Here is a 15,138-nt window from a genome sequence, read left to right as displayed (position 1 = left end):
CTCTTCACCCTGGAAGTCGGTGCTTCTTTTTCACCTCCACATGCACCTCGTCCATCCAATAATCCTCTTCCCCCCCCCCACATCCCCCGCACCCCCTGGTAAGCCAGACGACGACGACTTTGGTGTCGCACTCGGCTTTGCTGACCCGTGCCTGAGTGTGCTTTCAAACGGTTGACAGCGTGGGTGGAGGTAGTTCCCTATACGCTCCCCCCATCTCTGATCTTGCCACCTTTTACCTAATATCACGTGACTTCATCGTCACGCCTCCTCCCATCTAGAACGCCTCGTCATTCCTAGTGCACCTCTTCTCGCATCTACTGCAACGTACCATTACCCACAGCGCTAGTTATGGAGGAAGACGGATTCCACTCCATTTCATGGGACGACGCTCCCCCGCGCACCGGCTTCGCTGACATGCCTGGCGTCGGCGAGGACGACGACGACGGCTTCGACAAGATCAGTCCCATTTCGACTGAGGAGCACACCTTTGGCGCGGCGAGCACAAGTACCGTGCGTCCAGAGGAAACACGTCGCATTGCATTCGAACCCGGAGACTATGAATGGGGAGGACGCTGGATGTCCATCGAAGTCAAGGACCCCGTCAAGGAACACGAGGGGAGCAAGGACATGTTTGTGTCGTACGCAGTGGAGACAAGGGTACGTCGTGCGAACGCGTTTGAGAGAGGGTATACTGACGACAGACAAACCTCAAGACGTTCAAGGAATCGCCTACGGCCGTGCGTCGCCGGTTCCAGGACTTTGTCTTTCTCCACGATCACCTCCTCAAGAGCTTCCCGGCTTGCGTCATTCCGCCCATTCCGGACAAGCACCGTTTAGGTGGGTACGCGAGTGCGAGGCCGGTGTTGTGTAGGAATGTGATTCATAGGCGCTCATGAGGAAGGAGCGCCAAGAGGGAACTTGTCAGGAGACAAGGTGTACATGACAGAGTCGGGGCTGCTGAAGAGTTCTCCCAGTATCCCCATCGTCGCGAAGGATATAGACTTACCGGACCTCCAGCGCAATGCTGACATACACAGAGTACATCAAGGGTGACCGCTTCTCCTCAGAGTTTGTCGAGAAGCGCCGCATGGAGTACGTCTTTGCTGGGGAACGCCATGGAGGACTCTGCTCACTCGCAGCCTGCAGCGGTTTGCAGACCGCATTGCGAACCACCCAACACTCCAGCGTAGCCAACTGGTGGCTGACTTCCTCCAGAGCCAGCAATGGGTGCGTGTGTAAGAGTGATAATCTGCAGGGATATACTGACGACAGAATGTTGCCAAGCATTCCCATCTTGGTCATCCACCACCGGAGTCACACTCGTCAATGCTCGAGTCGCTGAGTGACTCGATTGTGAACGCGTTCACCCGCGTGCGCAAGCCAGATGCGCGCTTCGTGGAGATGAACGATGCGCTGGAGCGGTTCGAGGAGGGCATGGGCCAGATCGAGAAGCTCGTAGCACGAAGCAAGAACCGCGAAGACGGTAGGTCTGGCCGGAGGCGGGAGAGCCTGTGCTGACATCCCAGACCTGGTCAGTGACTACCAGGACTTGGCGGCGGCCTACCAGGGCCTAGGATATCTCGAGTCGGGCATCACGGAACCGCTAAACCGCTTCGCTGAGAAGATGCTTGACTTTTCGACGCATCTCAAGCACCTGGTGAGTCGACGAAATGGATGAGACTGACCAACAGAACCAGGCGTCCGTCGACCCCTTCCTCATCCAGACACACTCTCTCTTAGCATACGCTGGCGCGCACCGGCAAACAATAAAGCTGCGGGACCAGAAGCAGACTGACTTCGAGGAGCTATCGGCTTACCTGTCGGCCGTTGTGGGGGAGCGAGACCGGCTCGCGGCTCTGAGCTCGGGTTATGCGGGTGCCCCAGTTGGGCTCGGGACCTACCTCCGAGATCAGGTAGACAAGCTGCGGGGAACGGACGACATCCACACCCGACGCGAACGGATGCGGAAGCTCGACGGAAAGATCAATGAGGTGAGTGGGTTGTCTCCGATGTGGCAAGGGCCCGGTGAGATACTAGGGTCATCTGTTGTTGATCCCCGGACCGCATCGGGTCGTGGGAGCGGGGTCGGACCGTGATCGCGGTGCTGTCTCGGCTGAGCCGTGGACAGTCGGGTGTGCGGCGTTGGGTCGGGCGTTGAATTGTGAGAGCGGTGTCGAGCCGCCACAGGTTGCGTCACCCACGGTCCGACGGCATCGCACGTCGTTAAGAGCCTGCAGTTGGATCGGTTGTGTCACGAACAGGGTTGCTACTAGTTGTTGGCATATCCTGGCGAGCTGTTTGTTGGGCTCCTGCCTCTGTATCGGGCGGACATTGACCGCCGGTCGTGGTTATCTCCGCGGGCCACCTATGGTCTGCGGAATGTGTCTGGGCATGTCCTCGTGCCCGAGTTCGGGTGCCGTGTGGTTTGGCAGTCACCTCCACGAACTACATCGCTCGTGGCGGAAGGCCGAGTGACTTTCCGGGGCCTCCAGGGCGTTGTGCGGAGTTATCTTCGGAACCGCACTCTTGCACCCAATAACAACGCGAACCATCGTGCATATCGGGTGTTGCGCTGGCTGGGCTATGACACGGACCTACTCGAGCGCCATCGTGAGCTACCATAGCCTGTCATGTGCTCTGCGCGCCACTTCTCGCCCGCCCCCTTTCGGTCGTTGATCGGGTTGGTGGATTTCTTCGGGATCACCCCGCGAAGTTGTCATTTCGGGACGGAAGTGTGGAGAAGTGTGGACCTGTCCGAAGACGTGTCCGTTGTGTTTGACGACCTTGTCGGGCGCATGAACCCCCCCCCCCCCCCCGCTGTCCCATGATTCGGTGGAATTGTCGACCTGAGACGAACCGCAATCCTGCTAGGCGCGCAGTCCGAGTGATCTGCATTCCTGCTGTGACATCCCATTCCTCAACCGGATGTCACGAGACAATTGCCCAATGAAGCGCACGACGATCTGACCTACCACGATCGTCTGTCTTGCACACCATCTCCTAAGGAGTCCTCGAGCTCGCGTCACGCGGCCAGGCCCTACTTGTTGTTGAGCGCTGTGGCGCTCACCTCCGCAATCGAGGCCTCCATCGGGGGAATTGGTATGACATTCCACCAACCATCTTATGAGATGTCGTGTTGCCGATATGCCAAGGCATCAGCGGCGTGTCGCGGCCTGCTCTCCCCGAAACCTCCTACAGCCCCAAGCTGGAGCGCTAACGCCCAGCTCCAGGAGGCGGTGACAGCCGCTCACGAGACGTCTACCGCGTTCTCGGACGAGGTCATCAAGGAACACACTGTGTTCGAGTTGTCCAAACAGCAGGAGATGAAGGAGATGCTTGGCCGCTACGCCGACGGACAGGTCGAGATGCTCCAGCGTGCGATGGATGAGTGGGACAGGGTGAGTCGTGTGCACGCTACCGGGCCGAGGCCTGTAGGCGAGGCCGCCCGGTGAACCCGGTTGCGCTCAGCACTCTTCCCGGCCGCGAGGATATGCTGACTCAAGATCATCCCTCTCCTCCAGCGTATCCGGGTGGATGTGTAGTCGGCGAGGGCCGCCGAGATGCGCCACTGCCATCGCGACGCGCCACAATTGAAGTAGAGTCGGCCAAAGATCGGAGTTACCTGCTGGCGGTAGCGCTCCGCACCAGTGGTATGCATGTTGTAGCTGCGATGGTGAGCATATGGGGCCTGGGCATTGGGCGCTCTCGCGACCGGGCGCCACCGACTCTGGCCAGGCGGGTCGGAGCCAGGGGACGGGCTGGGGCTCGGGCTGGGGCGTAGGCGACATGAGCGCGTCGAATCCTCGGAGCAAATGAAAAAGAAGCCACGCCGGAGTCAAGCCGGGAGCTCCGTACTCGGCGAGGACTTGTAGGTTTGGGGCGTTAAGGGAGGGTGGTGCGGAGTTCGGCAAGCGATCGGGGCTTGGCCAGGATTCACATCCTTGGCAGGGGTTGTGACGGCGATCATCTCCTGGTGCCATCTGGTGCGATGAAACGCGCCTGCTTTAGGATCTTCGGAGGTGCTTGTGCCTACACTTCCAGGAGAAGACTGTGACAGAGCCAGGGTGAGGTTGAGCAGGTGACAGGGGGTGACTTGCGACCAGGTCACCGGGATAAAACATCAAACTCTGTATATTCAGACGACTTGGCTGTAACGGTGACCACAAGGCGCAAGTGTTGGCAGAGTGACATTGTTGGCCGGGGTGTTGGCGCGCTTTCAGAGCGAACGTGATGTTTGAAGACAATCCTTGAACGCTGGAGGTTGGAGGTGGAAAGCGGCACAATTCTATGCACACGTTCATCTCAACAAGTCCACTTCACAGCGATGCGTGATGTTGGGTGCTCACGACGAAATCTGGCACTTTGGCGAGTAGGCGGCCATCGGACAAGACGGCCGGACAAGACGGCGGGCCTGGCTCGGTCTAGTCGACGAATGTATATCCCACCTGGTAGCGATGACTAGCCATCTAGACGACGAGATGACCGAGTCTCGGCATTTCTCGTCACGTTTATCAGACTTGCTGGGAACTCGGAGGCTGGGAACTGGGAAGCTGGGAAGCTGGGAAGATGGATACGGGACCCTGCACGGCCATAGCAAGGATGAATGGTTGCTAAAACTGAAACAAGTAGAACCAAGTCCGAGCCTCTGTGAAGACCACTGTGAGTGCCATGTGGGCCTTCCCTCACATCATAGACCTCCTCGCAACTCTGGCGGTGCACGCAAGTATGATGCGCTGCAAATCTACTAGCCCTATTGAAATTTGATAACGGCTAGTTGATCACGTTGGACATGGACATTTGGACAGGGCATGTCGCTGGAATCCATGGTGACTGACAGGTGAAAGAACATGTATTCATTGTCCGCGCGCACGGACATGGCCAACACAATAGCTACTGTATGTTACTGTGCAGGACAATGGTCACCGGTGACAGGTGTCGCCAGGCCAAGACTGTGAGTGGTAGGTGGACAATGGTCGGTGAGGGTTGGAGGATGAAGTCTCCTGATTCCCACAAAGCTGTTTGCGTGCTGGACCGTTCACAGTGGTGGGGCGAGGACGGAAATCGACAATGGCTGCTTGCTCCTACTCCTAGGAACTGGACCCGTTGACCCATCCGTCGGGCTTCGGCCGTCAGACGTCGGGCGAAGATTTGTCGGGCGCACCTTGGCGCTTTGCTTGTTCAAGCGAGCAGCTCTACCACACCCACGCTCCCCTAGATGGAGAATGTACCTTGGGTCGCTTGACATAACATAACTTGGCCCAGTCCCGACAATTGATTGAGCAAATTTCAACGGAATGCGCCATGTTGCGCCATCACGCCCCCTCTAACGACAAAATGACCATTGACGCTACCCGACGTATCGACATGCGACACGCGTCCATCCCCCATTCGGCGGCCTTGTCGGGATCAAAGGCACGAGGCATTTACACGAGGGATTTCGGACCCGCTTCTCGATTTGCGGACCCGGAACTCGAGCTCCCACGCGCGACCGAGAAACAGGTTTTCGACGCACACGCATGTGGTTCTTCCACGCTTGCAAGTTTGCAGTTTCCTGGCTTTATCAGGACCAGTCCATAGTACAATGTGTAGGTCTTGTGTTGGTGATTGCATGACGCAAGAAGCGCAGTTGCTTCCGCCCGTGCTCCGCTGGTTATCCTTGAAGTAAATTGCACGTGATGACGTGATAAAGGTGCGGAATCGGAACTGGTAGGAACTAGTAGGAACTGGAAGCATTTCGATACCGATACCGGCGGGAACCGGTAAATGGCGGCGGAACCGGGCGGCGTCCATGGCACCCGCCCCCCTGCCGCGGCGGCCTCGGATTTACTGTGGTGGGACCGTGGGACCGAGGGACCGATGGGGCCAACAGACCGAACATTCCGGCGTCATGTGATGATGTTAGGGAGTGTACGTCTGCATGACGGAAGATGTACGTGCGTTGTAAATGGGTGTTCCTGCGGAATGGAGGCCGCCAGACGCCGAAACTGAGGATGTGAGAGAGTTGCGGATTGCGCCCGCAACGGGGTTGGCGTAGGGCCGCCACCCATACATAACCCGCCGTCATCGGTTGCAAGTGGGAAACAACCAGGCTCTCACATATTACTCCATGAGTCACGAGATCGCCTTTGTGCGGCTGGCATGCCGCATGCCGCATGCCCCACTCCCCACTCGGCGGTAGCTTCCCCAAAAATGCACGTCATGACAGCAGTTTGCAGTTGGAGACGAGTTGTAGGGATTCGGGGCCGATCAGGCAGGATTCGGTTGCGGTCTACGACCTGCAGAACGCCGTATTCTCTGCAACACGGCAACGAGCCAGTCACGCCCAGACTCCGATCTCCGAGGTTGATTCGATTGATGGGGTCGCCTCGGCGATTAGCGACGTAGTGATGGGCGGAAATGCAGTCAGGCAAGGGCGTCAGTGGGGAAGGGGGGGTTGCGACAAGGGGTGGGTTCGGGCATGTCAGAGAGATCGAGTCGTAAAGGTTGTTCCTGGAGAGGAGGAGTTGCGGCATGCATCATGTGTCAGCACGTTGTTGGTGGAGGGTGACGCTGACCGAGGGATGGCATGACGGAACAAGGGGTGAGTGATGGGAGAGTGATTCAGCGAACTCGTGGTTACAATGCTGAGTGATGGCAGAGGGATTTCTGGGGGCGGGAGGGGATTAGAAGGGGAGGCCAGGGACAAGAGGGACACGAGGGTAATAAGGGAAGAAAAGGGAGTTGAATACTGGAACTGTCCGTTATTCTTTCCTTTGGTTTAACCCTGACATATCAGGTCCTACCGAGGTAAACAGCTCGGCCCCCTGGGAGAGCAAGAGAGCAACCGCTTCATATGTAACCTGTAGTCCCTGTTATACTCTGTGCCTGACCCTGTCTAATAGTTGACAATGTCTGTGTCTCATCCAACTTGCCCCCACAATACTGGATATTCTGATTGACTGGGTGACATAGGCAGGTTAAAGTTTGACCCAGTCGGAAGCGGGTGGAAAAGCCGGGTACTAACACGCCAGGTTCGTTCAGGCGGTCATGGTTCAGGCTGTAAGCTGGCGTGCTACGACTAAAGATCGGCATCGCCTTGTCATCCTATGCCTCCTTCCTAGGCCTTCTCCCCCCCTCCTTCAGCCCTGGCTTGTTGCCTTGTGCCTGTCCCCTACACAAGCTGTTGTTCGCCGTGGGCCACAAGTCACCGTACATGCACTTGAGTCTTGGTGCCCGATGGTCAAATCTCATGCAGACCAGCCCGCCCCCCCCCCCCCCCCCCCCCCCCGCAGCTGCAAAAGCTTTCCAACAACACAAACACGACTCGGCTGCCATCACGCCCCAAGACATACACAAGACCCCGAGACCGAACCCAGCACCTCATCGCCGTGACTCATCGCGCCAAACTCGTTGTCCCACGACTCGACCATATCTATCTCTGTCTATCTATCTATCTATCTATCTATCTATTTATCTATCTATTCATCAACGTTGCTCAACGTTGCCCACTCGCCTTTCGCCATCCAGTAATCTCAACTGGTACACTATTTTGGTGAGTTTTGCCGCATTCGACCCCTCCACCCACGGTCCTCAAATCCAATCGAACTTGGGGCTGGCGTGACACGTTCGCACGTTTTTTGCAAAGCACGGGATCTGCGTGCTGGGAAAGACATTGGTTTATCCCTCATCCAGTACGCACGCGCGCCCTACGCACGGTCTCAGTCGTGCTCGATTAATGGATTCATGGATCCAGAGACCCCCATGGATGCCTAGCACTGCTGCATTGGAGGCCATATGCCTCATACCCAAAGCACGATATCCAATCTCCTTGATAAAAAAAACCTCTTCCCTGGGGTGTGTGACCACCACCCACACACTCAATACCCATTACCGTCACGGTCCTCGCCGAGGTTCGCTCGCGTCCTCTTTTTCCTCCTTTTCCTCCGTTATCACACATCACAGATCACACATAGACTCCCTCGCCCTCGCTCCCACGCTCCGACACGTACACATTTTTTTTTACTCGCTCTCCATTTCGCATCCATTCGCACTCGTAAACAAGGGACTACTTTTGGCTGACTCGCTTTTAGCACGCAGCCGCTTCAGCTCTGTCGTCACTTGAATTTTATCAACCGCCAAGCAGGATTTTCCTGAATATTCGCTCTCGGCCGACTAGCTCAACCTGACCAACCTTTGAAGGTACAAGCGTCAAAACCACGCAACCCGACCAAATCGACTCAAGCCTTTTGCGTCAAGAACCCTTTCCTCTGCTCCCAACCCCCGTAGCCAAGCCCTAGCGTAACTTCCCACCAAAATATCCAACAGCCACCTACCTCAAACTCGGACTACTTCTAGGAACAACTTGTAGTCGTCCACCCAACCATCCCCACCTACAAAACCCCCACCCAACTGTACCTAGTCACCCGCCAACCCCACCACACCGCGTCGCCTCTTACATCGCATCAACCCCCTCCCCCACCAACTCCTCCCAACCAACCACACACACACCATCAACTCATTTACCAACATTGTGCATCACAGCATCGCACATCGTCCCAACGCGATCGACATCAGTCATTGCGCACACACTCCCTGTTGAACTGTTGCTCGTGGCGGCTAATCGAATCAATATCGCGTCACCTGGCGCTGGGTTCACTGTACGTGACCTACGTTCAGGCCTCCACCTTGGCCTCCGTCGTATTTCTTGCTCACCCTCGCAGCCAACCCCACCACCCACTTCACTTGCCACGCCACAATGTTCGAGGAGGACTTTGAGCGCTGCTTCATCTGCCAGGCTTCCTCCAAGGGCCTCTACTGCTCTCGAGAGTGCAGGCAGCAGGACAAGGGTTCGGTTTCACCCCACACAAAGTCCAACGACCTGGCGCCCGTCCGCCTAACGGCGCAGCTACCGGCGTCACTTTCGCCAGCAGTCCGTCCAACCTACACCATCACTCCCTCGCCGATCCTCGGTCGTCGCCGTGGTGCGTCGACCTCATCGTCGTCGGTCTCGGATTCGCCCATCCAGAGCCCCCACACCAACCCGTCCGCCGGCGATTCGCCGCAAAAGGAGGTGTTCAACCTTCCCCCACCGGCGTACCCAATGGGTTTTGTCGGCAGCGTGCCCATGAAGATTCCCACGAGCCTCCAAAATCGTGTTGCCAGTAACGGATCAGCAAATGGCCACCCTAATGGTGCAACCACCCCCACTGGTTCGGTCGACACACTGCGCTTTGGCCGCAAGTCGAGCGTGACAAATTCCGTGACTTCGCCTCTAGCTCTAGGCCCACGATGCGGCTGTGGTCGTCCCCTGAGCCACCGTAATCGTAGCCTCCCTGGCGACGAGCTCAATGTTGCCTGCCTCAACCTGGGGCCCAACGGTTTCCCGGATGCCGACGTCAACGTCCTTCGCCTTGTCTCGGACCCCATTCACCGCACTCCCAACCTCACCTGCCCTCCTCTCCCCGAGGAACGCTCAATCTCGCACGTCCTTGGCTCGTCTCTTCTCCTCTCGCGCTCGCGCTCGGACCCGCACCACCCTCCGTCCCCTCGCACGGCTCGCGGCCCCGGCTATCAAAACGCCAAGGCCGGCGGCAGCCTCCACCCCCGTCCTGTGGTCGACTCCGCGGGCGTTCCAGCGGAGCGTATGGCGCTTCCTCCTGTTGCGCCCCTCCGCGGTGTCCGCAGCCGCTCTGCCGCGCCTTCCTCCAACACACGCCGTGAGCATGCGCCAACCGATGACCGGCGCGGCCGCAGCCGTGAGCGCGTCGAGCGCGTCGAGGTCAACCCGGAGCTTGTTCCCCAGCTCGGCATGTACCACGAGGAGCGTGAGGTGGCGCCCACTCGCGACAGCCGCTCGCGTGGCCGCAAGCTGAGCGACGAAGCGGAGCGTCCCGGTCGGTCGCGCTCACGCCCACACCCCGACATCGGCTACGCGACCGCGATTCGTGGCCGCACCCAGGGCATTGCGGCATAGCTGTAACCGCGGCCTCAAGTCGCGACCATTGTGTAATCTCGCGCGTTCACTCGCGATCGAGCTCGAAAGCCAGCGCCTCGTTGCCAGTGCACACATCCCAGTCTCCAGAACCCGTCTCACATTGCATGTCTCAACACTGTCGCATCATTCCATGTCCTCATCATCCGTATCATTGTTCACATAGCCATCACATCACTGCATGCATCGTCACCGTATATGAGCGAGCCAAACCCTAGGCAAGCACAAGTGGCGAGAGAGTCCTGGTCAAGAGACCCGAGCACTCTGTGCCTTTCGGAGCGAGGAACTGACCGGCGCAGCTGGCTCACGTATCATCGGGCTTTGTGCAAATGTCACATGAGATCGTGGCATCCGTGCGCACTCTCAGCCGTTGTTCGCTGCAATCTGCCCCTGGCCCGTGCGCCCTGTAAGCCCACCAGGTGGACGATCCGGGGAGCAGCGGAATGCAACAAGTATCATTGTCCAATTTCTCCGCACTAGCTCTCCTCAAATCCCACGGTGTCAACAATGCAAAATCCGCCTCCGAGATAGGTGCGAACCAAGTGCGGCGCACCTGACAGCTTTTGTTCTTCTCTTCGCTTTCGCATTCGGTGGCTTCCTTTTCCAACTCGCACTCCGATCATCTCGACGTGGTTGGCGCTGCCAGCTTCAAAGCTGCAAAGCTGCCAATCATCTTTGCGGAATGCATCCCAAACATATCCTCTCATCTCTTCCGAACTTCCCACCCCCACTCCATACATGATCACCTGCCACTACCACCACGCGTGGTTGGCACCAGTTCCAGCCCCAGTTCCAGTGCCTTTCCTTTTTTTCCTTTCTTCTGCGTTGTCTTCAGAGTCACATACAAGCCCCACTTATCAGATATCCCCGCTACATACTCCCCACTCTTCCCACTCTCCTTTCTCCCTCGGACCTGCCCAGCCACGTAAGACTTGTGCACCGTTCCTCTCCCCTTCCCCTTCTTTTCTGTATTTACGAAGCCAGCGGATCAGCCGACCTGTTCTACGTCCAACCTGAAACTGAAACTCGGAATCGTTGGCAAATGTTCCCGACAGTCGGATAACTTGGCACTAGAAATTGTTGACGTACGCCCACCGGCCCGGAGTGTGGAGCATGGCCTGAGAAATGGGGCGAACAGACATGCGACACTGAGACTGGCCACGAGAAGACTGGACACGAGACACTGACAACAACTAACGCACAGACTTCTCACACGTGTACTCGGGCCTTGACCTTGACCTGGGGATAAACCAATTTGCGTCAAAAGCACGTTTTGATTTTGTGTGTGCTTGCCACCAAGTACCCGTTTAGCAGCAGGGACACGAGATCAAGAGGCACAATGGACGCCTCCAGGATGCCTCCAGGATCGAGATCTTGCTGTATTTCCAGAATTATTGCGTGCGGATGTCCAAACTTCTTGCCCGGTCTGCATTGGCTCTAGCCCAGCTTCAGCCCCGCACAAAAAACCTGTATTGGATGTAGAATGGTCTTCTTTTGAGCCAGGAGCCAGGGCTTCCGCATATCCTCGAGTCTACAGGGAGGTTTCCGCACCTGCATGACTTTGCGCTAGGGCCTTTTGTTCTGACCCCGGCCCTGGTCTCAACACCTTCAGGATGCCAGGAGTTCCCCAGAGCGGGGCGAGAGGCGAGGAGCGAGGGGCAACGGGGTGAATCTCGAGCCTTCGCACTTCGAACGCCGAGACGACTGCCCAGCAGTAAGACAGTTTAGGCGCCGATAAATGCGCCATCTGCAATGCGCCACACGCGGGATAACGCATATCCGCGCGTGCCTGCCCTGGTGGCTTGATGATAACATTGGTTGTGGAGCGAATTAGGCTCGAGTGGGGCAGGATTGACATTAGCGCCGAGTCAGTGACTGGTGCCGTGTATCGAACAAGCTGCTGTTGCTCTATCATCTCCGAGCCGGAAGTGCCGTGCTCTGCCATGCGCCGCTCCTCTTTCATGCAGCATTATACGCCTATACGCCTATACGCCGCGCCTTGGCAGCAGTCTTGCCGATGGCCCACCTCTCCTGACCCTGCGGGGTCGGCCGGCGCGTCAGCCTCTCGCTGTTTCCGGGATGTCCGGGACGGCGCTGAGGAAGTCTCGCCATCGCCATATCCGACTCCTACTCCTCTTGGCTTGACATCTCCATCTCCGAGCCTTGGCTATCGTGAGAGAATTGCTGCCAAATCTGGCCCAGCCCGCCCTACGAAGCGACAGTTTGTCACGAGAGACGCCTCTGCCCTCTTGCAGCAGGATATGCATTTATCAACTTCTGAACCAAACTGTCCGCTCATTTGGGAGCGGATTGTATACAGACTAAATTAACACTAGCTTACGAGCTTACGCGGTCGGAGATGCCGCTGGAGGCGACGCAGGCGTGGCGGCTGTCGGTTCGGGGGGCACTGCGTTGCTACTAGCTTGCGTGCCAGCGCCGCCTCCGCCTTCCCCACCAGCCGCGCCCCAGACACCGTTAAGAGCAAACACGTACGCCTCGACACTCGTGCCCTCGGGAACATCGGCCCACACGCCGACCTGGTTGAGCGTGGCGTTGGCGAAGAAGAGGTTCGTCGCGACACTCTTCCCCTGGTCAATAAACGTCTCGAGGATGCTCCGGTCAGCCACCGACGCGACGGTGAAGGTGTTTCCCTCGTGCATATAAGTCGTGTTCAGGTTCTGCTCGTAGCCCGGGGCGTTGAACGAGCCGACCTTGCCACGACGGATCCACGCCATCCCGTCAAACCGGTATCCGCTCTCCAGCCACTGGGTCTTGTCGGCACTGTAGAATGTCCAGTTGACTGTGTGGGCTGGACCCACCCCAGCAAGGTTTGTGACGTTGACGAGCACCATCATCGCGCCGCTCTTCACGACACTGGCGTCGATCGTGAAATTGAACTGGCCCTTCTCGCTCTTGTGGGCGCTGACCAGTGGGCCTACAATCGGGGCGGGGTTGAACGGCTCCTGCGTCAACACCTGTCCGTCGGTGCCGTTGGTGAGGGTGAGGAGGCGGGGCAGACTCATGGTGCCGCGCCAGTACTCGTCGCCAGTTGGGGTCTGGTCCGCGTACGCAGGGTTGTTCGCCCAGGTCATGTACACGGTCTGGCCGCTGCTGTCGGGGTAGCACACCTGGCCGCCCCAGCCGTCGGGACCCCACTCGGCAGCCTTGGGCTGGGCGTTGGCAGGCGTAAAGTGCGTCCCGTTAAAGTCGCCGGTCCAGTACTGTGTACCGCTGGAGTTGGTAGAAACTATGAGGGCCCACTTGTCGCCCACAGGCACGAGGTTCGGGCTGCTCAATTGCCCTATGCCGCCGCTGATGTTGCTCGCTTTCGTCCAGGTCTTCAGATCGTCGGACGTGTGGATCTCCACCTGGCTATCGACTGCGATGGCCATGACCCACTTGTTGCCGTTTCGAATGACCTTGGGGTCCTGGCCGCCCTGGAGCACTGTGCCGTTGTGGGCCGTGAACGTGTTCCCGCCGTCGGCGCTGTACGCGAGTACCTGGCCCTGCGCGGTCGTGTAGATCGCCACGACATTGTCTTTACCAGTACCGTTGGCGAAGAGGCCAGAGGTGTTGTCCGGGTCCGTCACGACTGAGCCGCCGAGCGCACCAGAGCCCGCCGAGGGAGGCCAGATCGCGATCGGCTTGTTCTCCCACTTGTATCCGTCGGGCGAGGTCGCGTGGCCCCAGTGCTGGTTGCCCGCCGTCGTGTTGGAGGGGTTGTCTGGCGTCAGCCACTTCCTCGCCGGGGGCATCACCACTCACATTCGTAGTACAGATGCCACGTGCCATTGCTGTCCTTGAGCAGGCCTGTGGGGGGACCCATGAAGCCCTGTGCGTCAGTGCCGCTCGCGGTCGGCTCACAATAGGAGGAGAGTAGTGAACCTGAGGACGTTGCAGGCCGGTGTAGTCGCCATTGATCGCCGTACCAGAGGGAACAGGGGAGGTGAACGGGTTTGCGCCAGTGCCAGTACCGGTTCCAGCGCCAGTTCCAGTACCATTGCCGGTGCCCTGCTGACCGCCTTGCCCGGGCTGAGCACCGGCACCGCCCTGGCCTGCCGCGCCGCTCTGCCCAGCGCTAGGCACAGTTCCGGTTGGCGTCGGCTGACCGCCTTGGCCAGCCTGAGACTGACCAGGCTGTCCTTGGCCTTGACCCTGTCCCTGCTCTCCGGCACTCGCGGTACCACTAGGAGCTGTGCCAGGGACGAAAGGTAGCGTGACGGACGAGACGGAGCCATCGGGGTTGGTAACTGGTACGACGACTGTCGAAACGCCAGCGGGTAGCGGCGTAGTGGCGGCCGGCGTGGGCTGGCTCTGTCCGCCGCCCTGACTCTGGCCTTGCTGTCCATCACCACTCGGCTGGGCGCCGGGCTGCGCAGAACCGGGCACGTACGGGAGAGTGAGTGAGGAAACTGAGCCGTCTGGGTTCGTGACAGCCACAACGGTGGTCGAGACGCCCGCGGGTAGCGGCGTAGTGGCGGCCGGCGTTGGCTGGTTCTGTCCGCCCTGCGATCCTTGGTTCTCGCCGCCCTGACTCTGGGCGGCGCTAGACTGTGCAGCGCCTGGAACAAAGGGGAGGGTAATGGTCGCAACCGAGCCGTCGGAGTTCGTGACAGTCACCTGGGCCTCTTGGACGCCCTGGGGCAGCGCCGAAGTTTGCGAGTTCCCACTGTTGCCGGGAACGAAGGGAAGCGTGATGGTGGCGACCGAGCCGTCGGAGTTCGTCACCGTCACCTCGCTCACTTCCACGCCTGCGGGGAGCTGGCGGCGGTATGGGCGGGCATCGAGTGGAAGCGCCGCGAGAAGGAGCGCAGCGAAGAGTTGCCTCATGATTATACGCTACAGATACTTTGGAGGTTGTGGTTCTAGCTGTGAAAGACGAGAATGTAGGGGTGGCTGGCACCAAGAAACGTTGCTTATACATGTGTAGGCCGGTATTGGCGGCTTTGCGACTTCGCCATATCACGATGGATTTGGAAAATTCAGGCTCCAGTGGACCATGGTTTCGCCCCATACATAAAGCGCTCAGAGCTTGTATGCCGTCTGCTGCGCTGGGCTCCACTGTGGAGCTCGTGTAGGGTGGACGGCCTCCACCAAACTTTAGCCCTCGTTTGTCGTCATGGTCGGTATATTGGCACCGGTGGGCTTCAGGCCCGAGGCCGCTACCC

The 15,138-nt window shown here is 58.5% G+C and overlaps 3 protein-coding genes across 3 annotated transcripts; 2 read left to right on the top strand and 1 right to left on the bottom strand.

The window, feature by feature from the left end:
- Nucleotides 1–348: 348 nt before the first annotated feature.
- On the top strand, nucleotides 349–3,542 carry SNX4 (uncharacterized protein; the record flags this gene model as incomplete). The annotated part of the gene is made up of 9 exons (XM_060601962.1): nucleotides 349–657; nucleotides 702–837; nucleotides 1,038–1,092; nucleotides 1,140–1,227; nucleotides 1,273–1,483; nucleotides 1,527–1,657; nucleotides 1,692–1,991; nucleotides 3,225–3,398; nucleotides 3,504–3,542. 9 exons carry the CDS (start codon nucleotides 349–351, stop codon nucleotides 3,540–3,542), a joined length of 1,443 nt encoding a protein of 480 aa, XP_060458404.1.
- A 5,192-nt stretch (nucleotides 3,543–8,734) lies between these two features.
- CcaverHIS019_0507660 (uncharacterized protein) lies at nucleotides 8,735–9,952 on the top strand (the record flags this gene model as incomplete). The annotated part of the gene is made up of 1 exon (XM_060601961.1): nucleotides 8,735–9,952. One exon carries the CDS (start codon nucleotides 8,735–8,737, stop codon nucleotides 9,950–9,952), a length of 1,218 nt encoding a protein of 405 aa, XP_060458403.1.
- A 2,363-nt stretch (nucleotides 9,953–12,315) lies between these two features.
- Nucleotides 12,316–14,800, bottom strand: INV1 (uncharacterized protein; the record flags this gene model as incomplete). The annotated part of the gene is made up of 3 exons (XM_060601960.1): nucleotides 12,316–13,694; nucleotides 13,736–13,802; nucleotides 13,835–14,800. 3 exons carry the CDS (start codon nucleotides 14,798–14,800, stop codon nucleotides 12,316–12,318), a joined length of 2,412 nt encoding a protein of 803 aa, XP_060458402.1.
- Between the last annotated feature and the right edge of the window lie 338 nt (nucleotides 14,801–15,138).

The sequence above is a fragment of the Cutaneotrichosporon cavernicola genome (assembly GCF_030864355.1).
Source record: "Cutaneotrichosporon cavernicola HIS019 DNA, chromosome: 5".
Classification (NCBI taxonomy): Eukaryota; Fungi; Basidiomycota; class Tremellomycetes; order Trichosporonales; family Trichosporonaceae; genus Cutaneotrichosporon; species Cutaneotrichosporon cavernicola.
The sequence above is the reverse complement of the archived record's forward strand: the minus strand, read 5'-3'. Positions and strand labels throughout refer to the sequence as shown.